At 36.2% G+C, this 22248-nt stretch overlaps 2 protein-coding genes across 8 annotated transcripts in view; one reads left to right on the top strand and one right to left on the bottom strand.

Annotated features, from left to right (window-relative positions):
- The window catches only part of LOC126053489 (myb protein), a 55638-nt gene extending 39850 nt beyond the window's left edge, over positions 1-15788 (bottom strand). Inside the window, exons 1-2 of one of the 6 annotated variants that reach the window (XM_064041150.1) lie at positions 15509-15788; positions 12499-12615 (exon numbers count right to left, since the gene is read on the bottom strand). In XM_064041150.1, the coding sequence (XP_063897220.1) occupies positions 12499-12615; positions 15509-15531 (140 nt within the window). In that variant the 5' untranslated portion in view covers positions 15532-15788. Of the gene's footprint in view, positions 1-7405; positions 7769-12498; positions 12616-15508 lie in introns of those variants that run through there. The other 5 variants (XM_064041151.1, XM_064041148.1, XM_064041147.1 and 2 more) reach the window with 5 other exon arrangements.
- A 2332-nt stretch (positions 15789-18120) lies between these two features.
- Positions 18121-21305, top strand: LOC110378791 (checkpoint protein HUS1). 2 transcript variants are annotated; one of them, XM_049849958.2, is made up of 6 exons: positions 18121-18325; positions 18402-18608; positions 18881-18981; positions 19450-19560; positions 20322-20499; positions 21057-21305. In XM_049849958.2, exons 1-6 carry the CDS (start codon positions 18274-18276, stop codon positions 21284-21286), a joined length of 879 nt encoding a protein of 292 aa, XP_049705915.2. In that variant the 5' UTR covers positions 18121-18273; the 3' UTR covers positions 21287-21305. The 2 variants fall into 2 exon arrangements, with proteins under 2 accessions (XP_049705915.2, XP_049705916.2); XM_049849959.2 differs by having other exon boundaries at positions 18175-18325; positions 18382-18608.
- Positions 21306-22248: the final 943 nt, after the last annotated feature.

The raw sequence follows: 22248 nt of genomic DNA, 5'->3' as shown, positions 1-22248 counted from the left end.
ATATGGCTGACGGAAACAAAGAAATCGATAAGTATTTAAAAACCCCCATGCATGATAATGGGAAACTAAAAGTAGATAGTTTCCATAAAACAGTGAAATTATCTAAAACATAGGGGCCCCTTGAGAAAGTTACCATTAAACTTAATACCCGCATTTGAGAGTTTTTACTGTTTCGTTTATAGTCGCGGTTTCGACAACTGTTCAATTATTAAGAAATACAACCTGGTTCATAAAATTAAACTAGTGGACCAATTTACTATTTTCACAAATACGTATTTTTATTTATAACCATCATTTCTAAAACTGTTAAATTACATGGTTTTAATGTCTTTCACGTAATGGTATTTGAAGGAAGACATGTAATTAAAAATGTTTATGGGACAACTGCTGAGGAAACACATAATAAGGGTTTAAATGCAAATATGTAATTCATTGAATGAATTTGCAGCCTACGACATCATCTGGTAGGATTTAAAAAGTAAATTGAACGCCATGGATGACATAGCAAAAGCAAACGATCTATATCCATATATTAAAAGTCCATTAAACAAACAAAACTTTGATGTAATTAAAGCTGAAAACAGATGTAGAATTTCCTGTAAAACAACGATAAACAGAGAACAATGACTAATATCCTGGACATAATTATAACGATGGCAAAGGGCACTGACGATATCACGAATACAAACCATTCGTACTGCTGACCAATGAACGCAATTCCAATAATGATTTGTTAGTGGAAAGAAAAGGGAGGAACAATTCTCGATTTAAGTTTCATGGTTGAAGATTTCAAGACCTTCAAAATAGGGGTACTTGATAAACATCGGCGTTCTCTACAAACGACTACGAAGAATTGTCTGACGCACCGTGAGGGTAGCAAAAACCTCATTTGAATAACCTCACGACGTTTAACATCTTCGGTGCATAAGTAATTCAGAACGCACCCGGCTCGTAGGAATAGCACGCGCCGACGCGGGCGCAGCTTATCGAAACACCTACGCATCACCGGCATAAAAGCATAAATCGATTCATTCATCCGTTGTGAACACAATCGCTGTTTTTGCAGAACTCCCTTGTGGGATTGACGTTTTCATATCAAAATCGTATTGTATTTTTTATGCACTATGATTTTTTGTTAGAACCCGTGTTCTCATGATTTCAGTCTACTTTACTTCCATAACGTAAAAATTGAGAGTACTGCAGCTTGCACATAAATTGACGCTCATCAAGATTTTAACATTCGTTTGGGGAGCGTCAATAAATTTCGATCTCGTTTCATGATTCCGGGAACTTCTCGCAGTACTAATCAAAAGGATCTTGATGACCTTTGACATAAATACAAGACCGACCCATGTTACTTATTCATGGCGGAAAAAAAACTACTCGTCAACCATTGCGAATCTGTCTCGTGGATAACAAAAGCACGGCTCGTACGAACCTTTGTTAAGACGGTCCCGAAAAAGAATAGCTCCCTCTATTTCTTAGGCTCCCCTCAAAACTTTATACAATATTTCTTCTGACATCAAACCAGCTGGTCTATTCAATGTTTGAAAAAAAACACGGCCTGTCTCCACGTGGTCGGAAATTCGACTGGTTTCTTCATAGATATTATTACAACGCTTGAATGGTGAGTCAAAGTTATTTTGTCACGACTATGGTAATAAATTATTCATCATAAGTGTTCCTTGTAGCAATTTATTGGTGTGTTATTAAGTGAAAAAATGCCTTCCTGAAATGTCAACTTCGAAGTGTTGGTAAAAACTCCTATGTCATGTTTAATAAACTCGTTGAGAAATACATATCATAAATAATATGGGCTGTAGCATTAGTAGGTGCAGTTGCAATCGTGTGAAAGTCAAGTCCTACACTTACCCCAATTACTTTGGTATTCATAGAAAAGCCACATTAGATAAGGGTGTGCTGCACTTATCGATAATGATGTCGATAATGTGCGACCAAAACACTTCACCTAAGTTATTTAAGAAGTAGAAAATATTTCAAAACCCAATAGAATGTGAACTTTTTTTTATTGCGTATTTATAGCATAATTAATTGATTAGGTGTTTTTTAAGTGTTGCGCCCGTGAACGTAAAGTACATAATTATTTCAGAGCCATTAGTCACAAAGAAAGACACAAGCAGCTAAAGCATGCAATAAAAAGGAAACAACTATAAAATTCAAACCACCCAACAGAACACAAATAACGAAATACTTTTATAAAATAAATAAAAACAGAAGTATAAAAGCGCAAAGATCAAAAGTAGCCAGCGCATTTTATCGATAAGCGAGGAACATCACTTACTCGCACCTTGCTGGCCATCTGCCGCGATGCACGTGAGGCAATTAAGGCCATCGGCTTTGGGGGTGCCACCCTCGGTACAATGGTCGTTTACCTCATACAGAGGGGTTGCAACGTGGTCAATGCACCAACTTCATTGTTTGGTCTTTACACTCCCACGGGAGACAAAGAGGTCTCACAAGGTAGAATTTTTAATCCAAATGAAGTGTTAGGTGGTGGGATTCTGAGCACTTAACACTATGGTAATGAATTCTATAGACATCAATTCAATAAAGCACGAACAGAAAACAATAAAAGTGTACTGAATGACAATCCAAGAAAACGCTTTATGAAAACCGCGTTGGACAGATAATGCAATTCTTTGATTCCTACAAGAAACATTCCTGTGTGCAATAGAAGAGACTGAAGAGAGACTAGACCAGACAATAGGTATTGCTATAGTAGCAAGATTCTAAGACCGGTTTTTTACAAAAAATATTGAACCATTCGAACTTGGTGTAGGTAAGTCATAATTTATAAGCAAATTATCACTGAATCCTAATTAAACGCTATCTAGAATTGTCAAGAACTTTAGAATTTATAGTTTCGGATTCTCTATAGTTTTATTTTCATTGAGGTCATATCTAGCAACAAGTTTGTTAATTGCTTTGCCCTGAAGGAAAAAAGCCATCGAACTGTCTACATCATTATAAAAAATTGTCTACGTACAACATCCTTAAAATTCTTCAAGAACATACCTACTAAAAGCACTGCTGTAAAAAAGACCATAAATCCAAAGGCAAGGTCGTACGCTATGGGTGTTAAAACTTTGAATGAAATCAGGTATGACTTCATGGCGTCAACAATACGGCCGACTAGTAACTGCCCACGCGATACCAAAGGCATCTCGCGAAGCTACGTGAGGCCTTGGCAAGCCGTCAAGGTCTCCGAAAGCACGCAGGATTATCCGGGCCATTTGCTAGTCCGCTCGTACCCAACTTAAATATTTAAATTTTATTCGCATGTGGCTTGCTTTGTAAATGATCGCTTCCTTTTCTAATACTATTATCATCTGTTGTGATATTCTTGACATTGTTAACCTTTTAATTAATCAAATCAGGTTTTTTGTCTAATCACACACCGACTGCCTTTCCTTAAATGTTTCTAAAAGTTCGTACAATGTCTACACCAGAGCGGTATATTTCTAAGTTCAGAGTAAATATCCCAGCTGATAAAGCGTTTTTTTTTGGATTCCAACCGGTCACGTACAAAAAACGACCTTGGTTTTAAAAGCATTAAGATAACATCTTTCTAAGAGGAACAAGTTATTTCCATATTAAATATCTTATCATTCCTCTTTGTTGTAAGTTGTACCACGGTGTCGTCGTCAGAGGTCTGAAGCCCTTCTCTAATCCTTTAAAACTCTGCAGCTCTTTCTTAGGACCCAACAAACTCATCATTACCTCTTTTAATTTCTTTGTCATGACATATTTGATCTACATCTTCAATAGTTTCTAATTGACGTGTTTCTATGGGCCCCAATCTTGATTTGTGCGAGGTCAAAAAGTTCAAGGAAACAAGGTTTTAAATAGGCTTGCTTCCTCTTGGTTACGGCGTACAAATATCGCAATATAATCCACTGTGACTTTAATCAAGGTCTCGGTTTAACATGAGCACCACAGGTACGTTTTAACTACGCGTATCAAGTAATATATCCTCGACTATATAATGTAGTTTCATTTACATTGCCGGTTTTATGTGCAGCTTGAAATTCAGTATCCTCTTTAAATCCTTTGATTAATATTTCATGTTTAATATTATTTATATCCCAACTTGATGCAGAACGATATATAAACCTTCACGGTGTTGATTGATCGAGTCTTTTATAGCTCATAAATTCTCAGGTTTTGCAGCCTCAAAGTGATTGACCGCGGTTATAAGATATTGTTTAGCAAATAGGTATTATAAGTATTTCCTACTATTAATTCACGGGACAAAATGCAAGCTCGCGTGCACAGAGATGCTATTTACCCAATAAACAGGAGTTTCTGAGAAACCAAAGTGTTGTTTAAAGCTATGACGACTGGATTCAGGATTTTCTTGTTTTATGTAACCTCATCACGTCCTGTCGTCCTCAAGTTCATTACATTAACATTATTAACAATAACACGTGCCATAAATAAAATTAATCCGAACGAATAAGAAACAAAAATAAAAATCCTGTTTTTGGCGATAGAAGTTAATTGGAGAATCTTACGTAATGTGAAAAAGAATATGGTTTTAAACGTGTAAAAAGGAAGGAAAAACTGGTCGGTAGGTACTTTGTGTTTCGCGGTTTTACTACGGTGCGAAATCGGCTGTGTTATACTTATCCCACCCAAAACAAAAATGTGAAAGACTGCCAAGTTCGATAATATGGGAATGCTTCGCCTATAAAAGAAGTGAGATCTGAATAAGTACCAAGTTCCATACACATACCTCAGTTAAAAATAGTTACTTTTTAATGATGTTACTTGGCAAGTTTTCATACACCTTGTTATAAACCTACTAAACGCAATGAATCAAGTATTTAATTTTCTATTAAAACTTGCCAAGTAATCATCATTAAAAAGTAACTATTTTTAACTGAGGTATGTGTATGGAACTTGGTACTTATTCAGATCTCACTTCTTTTATAGGCGAAGCATTCCCATATTATCGAACTTGGCAGTCTTTCACATTTTTGTTTTGGGTGGGATTTCATTTATTTTTGTAAGGTTGTTTATTTTATTTTTTTCTTATGATGAAGTTAGTTAAAGAAATGTCTCATTTATACTATCTTTTAGATTTTTTAATATGCACTATGTTTCTTACAAAGAAATGAACTAGATTAACTATGACTAGATTTACCAACTGACTGACATGACATGTTATCATATATTATGTTCGTGGATCAAAGTTACACATGCGTTATTTTCGAAAGTGATTTACACTTGGCCGTTTTCATTTCAGATTTTTACTTTACTTTGACTAAATACAAACCTTTGTACCATTCGAAGATATATTATATAAATATAGATAAATTTAGTTCGTTTTAGTTCCTTAGGGGTATAAATTTACACCGGGTATAAAACACCTTCATTATTTTGAAACCGACTCACACTTGGCCATTTTCAGATTTTTCCCTTTACCTTGACATAAAGACCTACCTCCATGCCAAATTTCAAGTCAATACGACCATTGGAAGTGGTCTAGGTTTTTGATGAGTGAGTCAGTGAATAAGTGAATAAGTGAATCAGTGTATAGTAAAAATAGCGATTTTCTGACGTCAATATCTCAAGACCTACAATAGGTATATTAATGAAATTTTGTATTTTAGATAAGTGAGGGGGTCTCAACAGATACTAGAAATTTGATATGCGTAAATAAAATAGATTTTGAGTTACAGGGGGGTCGAATTTGGCCCGAAATGGTTCGTGTAATATAACCCACGGCCGGTGTGTCGCCTTTTTTGCTCGAACTTGGCGGACACACTGCCGTGTGTCTAGATCTTAACCAATGCTAAACATGTATTCGCTAAACATTGATATCGTTAAATTAGTTTAGTAAAATAACAATACTAATAACATAATGATTAATGGAGTGATGAACACTAATTTATCAAGTGGATATTACTGCTTTACTATGTCAGCTTTTTGCAATCTTTCGACAAGTTAATTACTAACCAGGAACAATTAACGATTTGAGCGCTTGGAGAATAGTTTGACGACAAACCTACTAGGTTATTTTATTAGTGCATTAAATCCAGATTAGAAAGACTAATGGGCAGTGTTTGGGCAAATTAATATTCGGCTGTTTATCTTTCATCTTCAATCGAAAATTAATAGGTTAGCCGCCAATAAAGTTAATCCGAAAACGACTATAAGCTATTTACTTGGACAGACTATTATAGTACCTAAATAAAAGCTAAAATTAAACACAAAATGTTTTCCTTCCACGGCACTGTTCAAATTTCTAGAAATAGTCCTTTCACAATGCGCTGGTACTTAAAGAGTGTTTAGTGAGCGTATCGAATGACCTAGCCCATGGACCTAGGCATTGGTGCTCGCCAATGGCCTAGGAATGTCGTGGACTGCAAGTATGTACTGCAATATAATAAAGTTTATAGAGGTACCTACCTACATATCGAAGTTATGAGAGGTAACTATGAGATTAAAGGCAGAAATGTGAAGACACTAAATGGAGTTTTTCAATAGAATGGTCAGATGCGACCTCGTCACAGCCAAAAGTCGTCCACTACTGGACTGCTGCAGTGCTGCATGCTACGGGAGCCACAAGCTATGGGAGGATTTGCCCACAGTCACCGCGCTGGGTATGCGTGGTGGTGGGCAGTCAGATAGTGTAAGTATCCATCTAAATATGGATAAGAATAACATGAATATCAATGCCTAACATGAGAATTATAGAAATCAGCTGTTTCAAAAGTAAATGAGTCGCATTATTGGGCATGCGTGAGGCGCCAAATGGCTGCCTTCGGAAATGCAAAGATATTTGGCACAGACTGTACTTACTTTAAGAGTATTAAGTAGGTAATCTGTGCTTTAAGTTCGATTTAATAAAAGTTTTGCTGTCGCAGCCATTTACGTAATCGTGACCACATGGATTTCAGTATACGGCGGTAAGGGATGGAAACGTGTCCAGTGTAAGTATTGGTTATCTACCTAGTAATCCCCGTCTTCTAGCTAGGTTAAGCCCGTTGAGAAATAAATACAAATGTACACACAAGAATGGTAGGTACCCATTGCTATGGTGCAATGCAGATTAGAATGGTGGGCGCGCATATCCTGCATGCATGTTTTCATTCCAGATAAAAAGACAACAGGATTCTATGAAACAGCCTCTTATGTATTTAAGATTTGAAAACAATGAAGGTACACGTAATACACAGCTGATTATGATGCCTACGTACCTATTGATTCTTTGCGATAAAAAAGTTTTTAAAAAGTATCAAAGCTCGATTCTTAATTTTTAAGGCTTAAATAAAAATAATCCAATAAAAGCATCAGAACTTAGTGGGTAGGAACAAAGCAGGTATAAAATTAAAAAAGGTCGAATATTTGAGGTTAAAAAATCAAATATGGAACTCACTTTCTCCGGCGGCCGGCATTTGTTTTGTTCTCGATGGCAAAGTTGAAGGATTCGCCAAAAATCCGATATTGCAGGTCATCGTCATTACTTTGATATTGCATCTCTTACACACAATTTGATACGTATACAATAAATAAACCACCCTTATCACTATTTAATCTTAGAATCATGATTACAAAGCATTATTCTAACACTTTTTTAGGTTTAACGCGAGCGAACATAACTTTTGTCTTGTTACCGCCGAAATGTGACAGATAATGTAATCGAAAGTGTTTTTTTTAATGTATTTTTTTTTTGCGGCACGGGTCGCGATGAATCTCGGCTGTATCGCGCGCGAAGCCGGACTGACTGGACTGAGCGAGCGAGCGTGCGGCTGGCGCGGGAACCCGTCGCGTTATCCCTTGCTCGACAATAGTGTTGCCATTGCGGGGATACTCCACTTTTTGTGTGGTTTGTTTATTATGATTTTGCTGTAGCTTTTTTTGCCGGAAAAGCTCTGAATAGGGATTAGCGTTTTCCTCGCGGTGAGAGTATGTATTGTGTAACTACACTGCCTTAGAACTTATTTTCTATAATTTAAGTCCTTATCAACAGAAATACAGTAACACTTATTTATTTCAGTTTTCACACATCATCTTTGGAGGATAAAAATAGTTCGTCGATCTTCTACACAAAACAGTCTGTTAAAACTTCGAAGATGATTTTGATTTCCTCCTTACTAAATAATTAACGTAAAACAATAATTTATATTATCCTATAAATAAATAATCTAAGGTGAAATAAATTTATTTAATTCAAAACGGGTCAAGAACAAAATATCACGGAATTAATTTGGCACGTTATAAATTCTAACTTGGAACACTGCAAGTTAATGTCTTATTCAACCATACCGAGACTTGACGCATTGACATTTAAATTATTTTAGATGGAATTTAGCCTCAAGGCTGGTCATTCACACCCGTAAAATATGTACATCAGATAAATATTAAATAGGTACAAATTATATCTGTATTATTTAAATTCAAATAAAGGGGAGATTTAAAAATAATTCCTGGCAACACCGTCTTGTCCCCGTATGCCCGGGGCCGCGCTATAATGACCATGGAATTCCATACTTAATAGTTCAATTTATTGCTGGGATGTGAGGATTCTGACTGAGTATAGTGGTACAGTACAGGTGTAAGAATTTGTAGGGAAAGCAAATTAAAAAAGTTTGACACTACTCTAGAACAACCTCGACCTTCATTAAAAACGAGTTCTCGTAATTACAATACGTGAAAAATAATTTGCAAACTTTGTTATCAATTTATTGCTTTTAAATATTTATGTAAGGTATTGACTTCGTTTAGACATGGCTCAATCATTTTCATAAAAAAAACTGATGATCTTGATCACTTAAATATCTTTCTTAAATCAACATAAATTCTCTTTTATGTAAAAATGATACGAAAAATCAATGTTTAATTTATTGAAATCGTCTAAATTGATTTTAATATGTTAACTTTGTAGAATTGTTCATTTGAACTTTTGACATCGATCTTAATAGGATAACTAAATAGATACTTAAATAATATTTTTAATAATAGGGGTTAAAGTATGAAATTGCCGATTTGTACTGAAAACCTAAGGGCCGCCGTACACGGACTGCTCGAGCAGTTAGCGGCTGAGTGAAATACACGGACCGCTCGAGCGGTCGGCGTCGACTGCTTGAGCTGTCGGTTGTTGACTGCTCGAGCTACGACCCAACTGCTCGAGCAGTCAAATGAGAAAACAGACGCCGCGAGGCCGCAAAGGGCGGGGGGGAGAGGGAAGTCGGAGAGCTGTCGACTGCTCTAGCGCAGTCAACGGCTCGAGCAGTCGGTGTATGCCTCGCAACCGCTCGCGAGCGGTCGACGGCACGATGGAATTTCATCATGCAGTTGACGGCTTGAAGCGGTCGCGACTGCTCGAGCAGTCGTGTGTACGGCAGCGAATGAATGACTATAGTTCACTGCGCGGTCGCGGCTTTAAGCAGTCGGTCTCAACTGCTTGAAGCAGTCCGTGTACGGCGGCTCTAAATTGTATTTTTTTTTTATTTTTAACAAACTTATTTAATCAAAATAGTTGCCATTATTATCTATACATTGCGGTCATCTAATAAGAAGGTCATTTATGCCTTTACGATAGAACTCTGAGGATCTAGACTGCACAAACAGTGTGAAAGAATTTTGTTCTGCCTCCTGGGAAGAAACTTCTTGTGACGTAGATAATTGTCCAAATCACAAAAAAAAATGGTCGTCCGTTAGAGCAAGGTCTGGCGAATATGGAGGAAGACGAATAGTTTCCAACTGCAGTTCCTGAAGAGTTAAAACGGTTTATTTTGCTGTATGAGGCCTCGCGTTGTCATGGAGCAATAGCGGTGAAGGTCGATTCATGAGTCGTGGCTGTTTTACTGCTAATTTTTTCAACATTATTCGGTGTTCGGCTGGGTATCTGGGTAGTTTGACTAGGATCGGCGTTCACCGTCTCTCTTAATTTCTCGTTAATCACCTGTCAGGCGGTCTTTCTCATGGCTCGTTCTTCAAGTCGAAGTTTCCACCACGAAAGCGTTTAATCCAAAATCGCACGGCGCGTTCTTTAGCAGACACCTCTTCAAATGCAGCATTGATATTGCGGGCTGTTTCTGCCGTTCAATCCCGCGTCGGAACTCATATTCAAAAATTACTCAAATTTTCGCAGTATCCATCTTTCTTGTTTAAGTTGAATAACAAAAACAATTGAACATCGATAATCAAATGTTTCACATTTTTTAAAAGAAAAACATCACAGAAACCACGTGAAAAAAGTTAAATTCGAAAACCTCAAACCATGAAGACTCTATGGCAATTCAAAAACCTACTAGAATAAAACGGCAATTTCATACTTTAACCCCTAATATTTACGATTAGATGCTTATCTATCGTATTTAACTTACTTAAATAAAATTAGAACTGACAGGCTTTACTAAAAGCTCAAACTAGTAGATACTGTACCTATAAGTATTCTTATCCATTCTATCGCAAACTAAAATAATAAAGAGTATCCAAAACCTTCTTGCAAAAGTATCAAAACTCCTTGTTACTCTACAGCTTTTTTTTGTACCACAAAGGTTTTATGCAACCCCCGTGTCGGCAATTTACAATAACGTCTGGCAAGTTTCTATGTAACTTATACCGGATAGACTGCTTCCAGGTCAGATAAAGGCTATCAACAATGTACGCACACTGTTTTGCCTTCACCTAGTTTTCCCTTTATTTTGTGTGGTGTGCACCAGTATGGATTAATTATTTACATGGTAATCCTAATTTTTCATGTCCTGTTCAGATGTTTCTAGCATTATTCGATTCTGAAGGAACAATTTCAAGTATCTTATCCTATCCTGCGCCCCGCCAATTTTTGTAGATGCCCTGCCATGTATCAAGTAAATTTTTTGAGTCGTCTTTTATAAGAAGAGATAAATAAGACATCTAAGTATAACCTAATGGAACATTCTGCTACGTAGCCCAGTTTCTTCTATTCCTTCTTAAAATTCCAAGTTTCAAAGCCACAAAGTAATGACGTCACCGTCGCACCCAGAAGAATTTCGCATGCGAATCGATGTCCAAACTGGCTCCACACCCACGTCAATGAATAAAAAACCTTCCACTGTAGGCGTTTGAGCTTCAAGCTTGTAACCGTGGGTGTTACTAGATAATGTCTGAGGAAATCTTAACGAATGGGCCTGGTTTATAAACACGGAAAGGTTCCTTTATCGAATACTTTAGGAACCATCATCGCTATTGGGTCTAAATCAGAAGGAGACGGAGCAACCTGCAGTAGTTTAAAATGTCCTCAGATGGAGTACTTAAATGTTATTAAGTAAAGAGGACAGCGAGGGGATTTTATTTGCGAAGGTAAATCTGTAACCTATAATCAAAAATGGCGACCACCAAAAGAAGCCAAGACGATGAAGCTCGCCGAGGAAATCGCACTAAATTAAATTAATGTGTTAATTCTCACAAGTTTTATGGTAGCAGGTGCAATTAAAGTAGCTTCCTATCTACTTAAATGTGCACCTTGGCCAATCAGGCCGATAATCACGTAGCTGAGGGTGCTATTATTTACGATGGCAAAGTTAATTCTATTGTGGCATACGATAATATGAAAGAGAAGAAAAAGAAATGATACATATTCCGTTTAACTATACGTATTAAATGTGATTTAGGCAACTCACAGATGTCTGACTGAGTGCATTCAGTGCATGCTTTTAGAAGCATTGCTCTTCTGGGCCTCTGCCCTACATTGACTCCGCCCTGTTTGCAAAAATTGAGTGTCTTCTCGTTTGACTCAAGTTTAGTAAGTTAAAGGTTGTTCTAAATTCGTCATCGCTTTAGAAGTCGTTCGCAAAATATTTCAGCCTCAAGACACCGTTTATTATACTATACCGCTTGAACTTAGAAAAAGTAATAACTTTTATGCTTTTCAGTGTTTTTGTAAGTCAGGTTTTTTATAGTTTCCTCTTTAGCACATAAAAGTGAGTCTTTCAAATATAAAGTTGTTGTTTCCCACATTAGTGGCAACATGTTATTTAACACTCGATACACCCGAGAGGCCATATAAAGACATTGGCATCTCGTGGTATTTGCAACAGGACAAACCACTTCTGTGTTTATAGATAAAAGGTTTAGACTTACGGGTGTAGTTTCGATTTAAATGTCACTTGTTTCGTAATTAGATTAAATAATATGTATCTTGAATAAGGTAATCAAATCAATATTGGAAGAGAGCTTTTTGACCTTTTCTTTGTATACGGTCATCCATATAAAAAAATTTTTTTAGTCATGCCGAGCCAGGACGACCTTAGAGTAGTATCATCAGAGCATCACCCACAAAAAGGAGTAGCTAATGTGTTATGACAATAATTAAAACGGAGAAATTAATAATTTGATTACATGGACTGCTTTTTTACAGTTCATCCTCATTTATGCAAAGCCATTTTGTATAGGTGCAGCACGTCTTATTTATTTTCTATATCTCCTTTGTCAGCCATCATAAGGGAATCTATAGTGACGAAAAATCTTATAAATAGTACTCACTCTTCTTTAATAATGACATAATCTTCCTCTGCTTCAGTCGACAGCTTCGCTTGCAATACTTTCAGCCTTTCTATCTGGAACTGCAGATAGGATTTTGTTCCTTTTTCTTCAGCCATACTGCGGACAAAATATTGTCTTCGTATAAAATAGGACCACACAATAGAAATGCATACTTTGTACGAAAAAAGCTTTAAGTGGAACATGATTAATATCCGCGTAGTAAACTTTATTTTTAAATATCACGGTTTTCCTGGAAGGTCCAGATCACATTAAGTTCCTATAGAAATAGATAGACGGTTATGTATACCATACAACTTCACACTTAGAAATGTTACATGACAAAGCTAATTGGACCTCAAACCCAGATTCAGCAGTTATTCTTTCCGCCAATATGTTTAAGGCCTTAGAACCAAAGGGGAGCAAAATATACATCGGGCTCAATATGCATTTCTGCAATAATATGCTTCTTTTTCACCTCAGCCTATAATCCATTCTAGACTATAATGGAATTGCTGCACCATTCAACATCAAAGCTGATTACATAAGCCGCTACAAACACCCCTAGTTCGAAGCCATTGCAAAAACCATACGTCCTGCCTGTGATTACATGTCATCAAGATTCCTTCTCAATCTCGAAATAGAAATAAGTTGCCCAGTGTCCTGTAATTTTGATTGATTGAAGTAAACCCGTTTGTGGACGCAATGAAGGTATATGTGACAAGTGAGGCGACTTGAGGAGTGAAGAACGATGTTTGTGGAAGCTTGTGATTATGAACTAGCGAGGGACCACCCTGTGGGAGCTTGTTTTAAGGCCTTGATAAAAGATTTTTAGGTGTTGCCATACTTTTTTGTCATTAATGCCTTGTGAACTTTCGCAACCCATCTGATTTAGTTGAAAGCTCATTAGTGATCTTAACAGAGTGTAGATATGAAACAGAAATGAGCAGGTAAATTTTACTCTTTTGAAATAAATGAAGCCATTTCTCTACTAAAAAGTAATTGGGGAAGACTTCTATCAATTGTTTATCTCCATTACAATCTACACTTACAAAGGCCATTGTGACTAATAATGACTGTCCAGCTCCTTCAAAATTCAAAAATAGGTACTTTCCATACAAATTGTGTTCTTACGAGTTCATTCGCAAAAAACCGATAAGTCCTTAATTCCTAAAGTCCTAAAGCCCTAAAGCCTTCAACAAGACACATTTAGAAGCCATACAACGTCTTTGAATCCCACACCCCTAGGTTAAAAGTACTATTTATTCCCGATAACTATCTCAAATCCATCGCACTGACATGTGGCATCGAATAATGCCGATGCACCTGGTCCCTGTCATTAACAACTCCAATTACTGCGTGAAAGAGCCGTGAAAATAATAACGTGTGATGACTTGAGTCGCAGGAGCTTTCGTGTAGGTCATCAATGGTTTTAGGCCTATAAGTCTCTGTAGTACATACTAACTAGGTACTTTATGATTTTCGTTTACGAATGCCGAGTATTTAGTTCTCGTCTAAGTTTTTCACGGCTCCGACCCTATTTCTTTGATCTGAGGCTCCGACTATCACGCGTGTCGCTGTGCAAAAACCATTTTAAGGTACCTACCATCGGGATCGGAAATTAGTTGCTAGCCACCAAAAGTTTGGCGAGAACTAACTAGGTATGCCTGAACGCTATAGTTAGGTCGTTTTTCGAACCAAAATTCGAGTTTATGGACACGGAAATCCGCACCCAAAGCATAGCTGATGTCACTATTTTCGCATTCAGCTGATAATTATAAATTATGATAATCCTCCAGGATTTAAACGTGTTTTCTTTCTCACAGAAATAAGAATAACATCAGCTGTTTTTCAACATTTGTGTAAAAAACCGGTCCATTGTAAATGGTCAAGTTTTGTAGGTAACAAAGGTGAATGGATGGCAAACGCATCCATTAAATTCAAATCGAGTACATAAGTACCTAATTCTATCGATATGACTTCGATAATCATTAATATCAAAGGTTATGTTTCAAAATCGAGCAGTTCCAAGTTAAATCGATTGCTAAAATACGCCCCTCGTTTAAGAATGAGACTCTCGTGAACTCATGAACTTTCGTCAATTTGCAACGTCAACCCTTAAGTTGTAATTTTTTAACCCACCATTAATCACGCTTTTAACGTTGTCCAAAAATACGATAACCTAATTTTGTCCGTCTAATGATTGCCTAAATCCATTTCATTTGTAAACTGCATTCAGGATAATTAAGTTAACGAAGGTTAACTAGGTAGGTAAGTTTATTTCGAATGAATCGACACATTTAAATAAAAGGCCAATGTCCCTTTAATAAGAAATAATCTACAACTAGAATATTAACTGCATTCCTATAGAAAATCAGGGCTTGTATTCATTTCATTCACATAACCTAACTAGTAAAAGATAACGTAAGTAAACACTGGATTGCTATCAGTGTTGACTAAATAAAACATAACCTACTCATTCGCGTGGCTATATCATCCACGGTAATCCTCATACAGCGATAGCCTCAATAAATAATGTTAAATTAATGACAGACTTGCGCTCAATACAACTAAAAACCGAACGTATAAAATGGCGTTGCATTGCATAATCAAGGCACCTAATCACGAACGACATTGAGCCGTATTACGTAGTTATGCATCGAGTTAACAAAAATCGCTCCTTTAAAACTCAGTACAACTGACTGAATATGTTTGCAATGTTTATGAATCCTGAAATAAAAACAAAATAACGAATTTGTTTCAAATAAGAATCCGTTAAATATTCGAAGATCGAATTCGAAGGGAAAACGTTATGGCCAACGGCGAACAGTGCCAATAGATATGCCAAAATAAACAGCTCCTGTCACAATTTTCTTCGATCTAACCGCATCTATGTGAACAATGTAGTTGATAATAACAAATGAGTGAGGTAGAAGTGAAAAATTGTGAACAAGAAAGTGTATTTGTGGTTATAACACATTCGTAATGACGACATTATCGATCGTACACATACCTTGACTGGTCATTTTTCTCCATTTATCCTTGTTATTTAAAGATTATTATGAAAATAAATTTACAAATAAAATTATAGATTTTACATTAACTTTATAGAATAATAGATTACTTTAGATTGCACAATAATTGAGTAAAATAAATAAAAAACTTTTCAAGTCATATAACCACAATTCGTTAGTATTCGTTACAATCAAAATGGAACATTGTCTATCTCATTCATGACATCGCAATTTGCCTGTTGTAAGACAGAGAAGGGTGATGTACCGTAAATAGAACTTTATCAACACGACAGCACCATTCAGAGCCATCTTTGTAGGAAACGAGAACACACACATCTTTGTCTATGGGTAAATGTTGCCATAAAAATATTGATGAAATCGACTAAACTGTAGTAGATGTTAATAACTGTCCAAATACGGCTCAATCCACGGAGCATTTACAAAGGTTCCGTATCAGTTTAATCATCAACTGCAACAATGTGGGATTTTCTTTTTTATTCTTTTCCTAGCTGATGCCTAGATGGCGCTGATTTTAGTACGTTACTTCAAGGAACGGAGCGTCATATCAGATCAACCGTCATAATGATTTTGAGGTCGCATAACTAAACTTACTTGACATCAACAATCAATTGAAGAAAATTAAAATAGGGAAAAAATTGAATAAAAGGAGAAAAGGAGTCAGTCAGAGATTTTGAAACAATTTGTCCAGAAATCTGACTTTCTTGAACCAAACCACATAAAGGGCTCAGCATAATGTTTTGTTTTAACATACTATGTACAACGCTATCTTTAATTTTCGTTAATTCTAATAAAACTATTTTTTTTAATTCTCATAAAGAAAACATTTAGGCTCTGGTTGCAATATAATATTAAAGTGTTATGCTCAGTCGTAACCTTAAAAAGGTACACCCTAAGCGCTAATCTAACGCTAATCTCAGGAACTACTGGTCCGATTTGAAAATTTCTTTCAGTGTTAGATAGCCCATTTATCAAGGAAGGCTATAGGCTATAGGCTTTATACCGGTACGGGAAGTAGTTCCCACGGGATGCGGGTGAAACCGCTGGCAGAAGCTAGTATTTGATATTGTGCAAAATTGACGTTTAGGCCTAGTATCAGGCCTCTGTCACTCGACGTACTTGCGCGCGATAAATGCCTACCGCTCGCTGGGTTACCGGTAGCCCCACGCGGCTCAGGGCTTTCAACAGCCACACGAGCCGCGCGCGTTCCAATATTATTATTTTTATTTCGTGGCATGTTATGCTGTTGTTGGTATTTATTCGTTTTTTTAAGCTACCTAACAAACTGATGGATTATTTTGAGTTGTGTTGGTTTATATGCGACTATTGTAAGATTTAGAAACATTTTATATTTATGAACTTATCTAGTAATTCTATTTTTTAAAATAAATTAATACTTATCTACTTTATGATTTTAACAACAGAGATCATTAGGTACTTGTTTTACTTTAGATACCTAATTAGTTATATGAACTGTATTGTGAGTTTTGTAGCTCAACAAAACACATCTCGAGTGTAAGTAGGTATAGTTCTGGTCCAACTTAATGACGACTCGGAACATTACGCGTGTCGCTACGCAGAAACCAATTTTAGGTATGTATCAACACTCGACGGACTTGTACCATATGGGGTGTGGCACTTGTGCTCGAAAAATAGTTGGAAACCGCCTTTGATTTTGACGAAAGCTTTACTTATGTAGATACTTACCTATGCTTACGTATTAGGTAATATTTAGTAATATGTACCCATACTCCATTTTAGTAGGCAATACAATAGTTAACTAAAGAAAAATATTCTTGATATTACTTTTTATTTAAAAACTCAGTTTTAAAAAAGGCTATCTTAAAATAAGCGTAACTTTGTTTTCCTACTTAAATATTAATAAATTGTAAGAAGCAACCCTAAGCGCGGCCACGGCACGGTTGCGGTCACTGAACTGTGCGCTATGGCATTGGAATAACAATCAAGCGCTCGAGCTTTTAAGGTTCATTTTATAACGCAGCTAGGAATTTGTAGGTAGTTGGGGAACTTATAGGTGCTTATAACAGTAGGTATGGACTTTTTTGTATGGAGTGATTTATCTGTTACGTAGTAACTATTATATAATCTGTGCTAGTATTGAAGATTGCGCAATGATTTTTAGCGACCAAATTTTAATTGCACAATATTTTCATTGTAATATTGCGCAACTATATTGGCCGTCTGGGGAAAGTCTAAGGGGCAACTTAAACGATCAATGAGGCGATTTCTTTGAATTATTTATCTTGCTAATGAGTAGATGGCGCTGAACTAGGTACGTGAATGCAAGGAACGGAACATCATAGCTTATCAACGTCATATAATTTTCAGGTTTTTGATGCGTTTTTGTTATCAACAATTAAACATATAGAAAATAGGGCATAAAAGGAGAAGATAAGTCAGTCAGATAACTATCTGAATATCCCGAGAGATTTTGAATACAATTTTTCCAGAAATCTGAATTTCTTGGGTCTCGGTTTTTTTTAATTCTCGATACGAAGACATTCTATCGTAAAAATCATCGTTTCCCGAAAAAGTCATTTTAGTCGATTACTCGTGTCTATTTTATATCATGGCAATAAAAAATTATATTGTCTTTGATTTATTTTCTGCTCTAGCTGTCAAAACAAAAGTGATAAAAAAAAAATACGATTTTAAAAGCCCGCGAACATTGCATAATAAAATAATAGTTAATAGTTAGTTACACCTTGTAAAAAGAACACAAAATATGAAATTCCGTGCTTTAATGATTGATGCTGGCACGATGCGGGAACTTTCAAGTAATTATTTTCGGTTGCAAACTTGCAACAAAGTTTTGCTTGCTATATCTTTTCAGCTTTCTTTATCTATTTGCAGATGTTGTGACAATAATATCGAAGTTATCCAAAGAATGCGTGTTAAGATTGACTGATGATCATATGTACTTTATCGTAAGCGAAGAGAATAGCGGGCCTTCGCCTCCAATCCTTTGGTGTGAGATTCCACAAGCAATGTTTTGTTCAGAATACCAAATGATCGGGTTGGATGAGGAACATAAGGATATTTATTTAGCTTTAAGTTCAGGTTTGTATACTTCAATTCGTATATATAAGTGGCATATTATATAAACTTTCAATAGTAATGGTTAAGTGATTGTGAATTGGGCATGCTCTATCAGAAATAATCAGAATTCTTATTTGAATGTTATTATTTGTTTATTTTTTCATTTATTTACTTCAAAGATATTCAAATGAGTTTGAAATACATAAAGCACCTGTTGCTGAATACATCTTTTAGGATTTTGTAAGGAACAGAGATCAGACCTAAAACTTTAATGTATTTTAATATAATTTCAGGTAATTTAGCAAGATCCTTAGTAACTCTAAAGACAGCAAAATCTTTGAAAATGAAACTAACCAAGAAACAGTGTCCATGTCTTACTTTAGAAATTGAAATGGTATGTATCAATACTAATATTATAAAACTGAAGAGCTATTTGCTTGAATATGTGGAATTATTGTACTAATTCTACATTCACGATGTAAGTCATCATCATCAGCGTTTCTATAGTCCCACTGCAGTGCACGGGTTTCTTCTCATACACAGAAGGTTTGAGCATTAATCACCACGCTTGCTCTTGCGCTTTTTTCAGTTTGGTGATTTTAGACTTAATAGTCGAGGACCAAGGTTTTCTCAAGGTCTGTTCTTTCATCTTTTCTCAGTGGACTTCAATATTAATGCTTCAAAATATAACACTTGTGGTATGTTTTTGAGCTATGCAAAAAACAAACTGTTAAAAAAGACATTACTAAGTCAGATTGTTAGCGCTAAAACCTAAAATTAATCAAAATTGCTTATATGTATAGTAACAACATTAATGATGATGATTTTGTCCAATATATCATGAAAAATGTATTCTTTTCAGCCATGTGTTCTATCACAGCAGACTAGACAAGTGACACATGATATACCAGTAACTGTAATACCAAGGAAAATGTGGGCCGACTTCCAAGAACCTAGGATACCAAGCCTAGATGTGAGTATATTAAAATTTATATACAACTGTATTTAGTTAAATATATCTTAGACACCAATGACTGTGTTTCGGAAGGCACGTTAAACTGTAGGTCCCGGCTGTCATTGAACATCCTTGGCAGTCGTTACGGGTAGTCAGAAGCCAGTAAGTCTGACACCAGTCTAACCAAGGGGTATCGGGTTGCCCGGTTAACTGGGTTGAGGAGGTCAGATAGGCAGTCGCTTCTTGTAAAGCGCTGGTACTCAGCTGAATCCGGTTAGACTGGAAGCCAACCTCAACATAGTTGGGAAAATGGCTCGGAGGATCATGATGCATTTAGTTATTTTACATGCTGGTCGTTATTTGATCATCTTTGGCAGTAGTTACATATACTGAGAACAAAAAAACTCTGACCACCAGTCTTAAAAAGCAAGGGATATTGGCTTGCCCGAGTAATTGGGATGTTGACGTCAGGTAAGCAGTCGCTTCGTATCTAGTTAGACTGCAAGCCAACCCCCATATATATAATTGGTAAAAAGGTCAGGCAGATTTCTGAGAGGCTGATAATTTGTCTGTTTGTCAACTCTGATGAAAATCAAACCATGCATTGCAGGCTGGCATTGTTGACTTTTCAACTACTGTGTCTGTTGTATTCTACACTCAATAGTGGAATGCTAAGTCATTAATTGAAAAATTAACACTTCAAGCTTTAATCTGCAGAAATCTATTTCACTAGTTACCTAACAAAATTCAAACAAACTGTTCTATTATGTACTTTTCAGATATCAATAGAATTACCGCCTCTTAAACAGCTTCGAACCACTATTGACAGAATGAGGACAATGGCATCTGAAGTGGTGATCAGGGCGTCTGCTGAAGGAAGGTTAACGCTACAAATAAAGACTGACATGGCTAAAGTGTCGACACGGTTTAAAGGACTGAGTGTGGAGGCTTTTGGAGGTAAATATGAAGCAGTGTAAGCTCCCCACTCAGAGACATTTAATGGTTACTTAAGCCATTTCTTAGTGACGGAATGTCATACAAATCCATCTGTTATCTGTTAGTTAATGCTACCTGCCTCATAAAGGCTGCGTGTTATTTCTGCCAGATATTGCTACCTGAGAAACCAAAAGTTAAGTTAGTTCACAGTCAACCTGTGGATGACGACTTTGTCTGTGTCTCTAAATGCACAATAAATTGGTGTCATTTGAACATCCTCTGCAATCATTATGGGTACTCCAAAAGAAGTCAGAATGTCTGACAACCAGTTAATTAAGATTTATCGGGTTGCCCAGGTTACGGTAAAGGTTGAGGTTAGACTGGAAGCTGACCCGAACGCTGTTCAGGAAAGGCTACACAGATGAGGACAAAAAAACTTTGCTAATAAGAACATACCAATCCCTACTCGTTATAAACACAATTTGTCAGGAGTACATAAAGCAATAATTCACTGAACTGATTTTGATGAAATTAGGCATCATAAAAACTGCTAAAATTAAACTAACTGTAAATTCCAGGGCCAATAGAACATTCCGACTCAGAAACGGACACTCAAACCAACGAAGACATCTCCCGCATATGTTACTGCAGAGTGGACGCTAAGAAACTGTCAATGTTCCTCAGTGCAGACCAGATTTCTACCAACAAGACCATCTGCAGTATAGTGCATAGGAAACTAGTGATATTGTGTTTGCAGAGCGATGAGAATGTTAAGCTGCAATGTTTTATTAGTGGAATTGTTTATTGAATGAATGAAATGAATTTTAGTTTTTGTTTTACTCCAAACTAGCTGTTTCCCGCATTGATTTTATATATACTTGATTATGTTTTTTACAGTATTGGCGGCCGCTTTTTGGCACCCTATAAAAAATCGGTTTTCCTGTTCCGTTTGATCAACTAGCTAGGCCATGATGTAGTGGAATTTCGGAACTAGCTATGGGATCTCGGAATATCGCCCACTTATTGAGGGGAATATCATATTAACCTAGTTTGAAAATAAAACCTCAAGTTATCCTTAGCAATATCCATTTATTCGTAGCCTAGTTAAAAACACGTCTTATAAAATGATCGAATCACTTAATATCTAGATTTTTCACACTTTCCTTTTCAACCCATCTGAGTTCTAGCATCGTGGACAATGCTGGACAAAATTTTACAAACAATATAAAAAAAAGAAATGCATAAAAATAAAATCTGATGTAAACAAACTATATTGGATTGCATAAACGTAGGTGATTTTTTTATATATTACATAAACAAAAGTGAAATAGATTACAAGCTTGTATCTTGATTGATTAAAAACAATATGATTAGACGACTTTATAAAGTATGAAATGATTCCATACACCTATCGATAAAAATAAAAGTACATATTCATGATTACAGATCGATATTTTGCCCAGCACTATTACCTATTGAGATCTTGTGTATTAGCACAAAAACTGTAATCGTTGATATAACCTAATCTAAGCCATTTACGTATTTAAAAACTTGTGCATCGCTTTGTAAGACATTGAAAAATTATCCTTAGATTACTAACTAACCTTATTTATTCTAGATTTTTCTTAGAAATGCATTCTTTACCGCGGTGTGGTTTTCTTCAAAAGAATGTATGAAATCTAGCGTTTGCCTTCCTTATAACGGATTTGAGTTAATTTATCCTTTTGACCGCCACGTATGTTCACGGTGACAATTTAATATTGAATTAAG

Source organism: Helicoverpa armigera, chromosome 24 (assembly GCF_030705265.1).
Source record: "Helicoverpa armigera isolate CAAS_96S chromosome 24, ASM3070526v1, whole genome shotgun sequence".
Taxonomy (NCBI): domain Eukaryota; kingdom Metazoa; phylum Arthropoda; class Insecta; order Lepidoptera; family Noctuidae; genus Helicoverpa; species Helicoverpa armigera.
This window is presented reverse-complemented; position numbering and strand designations above follow the sequence as displayed.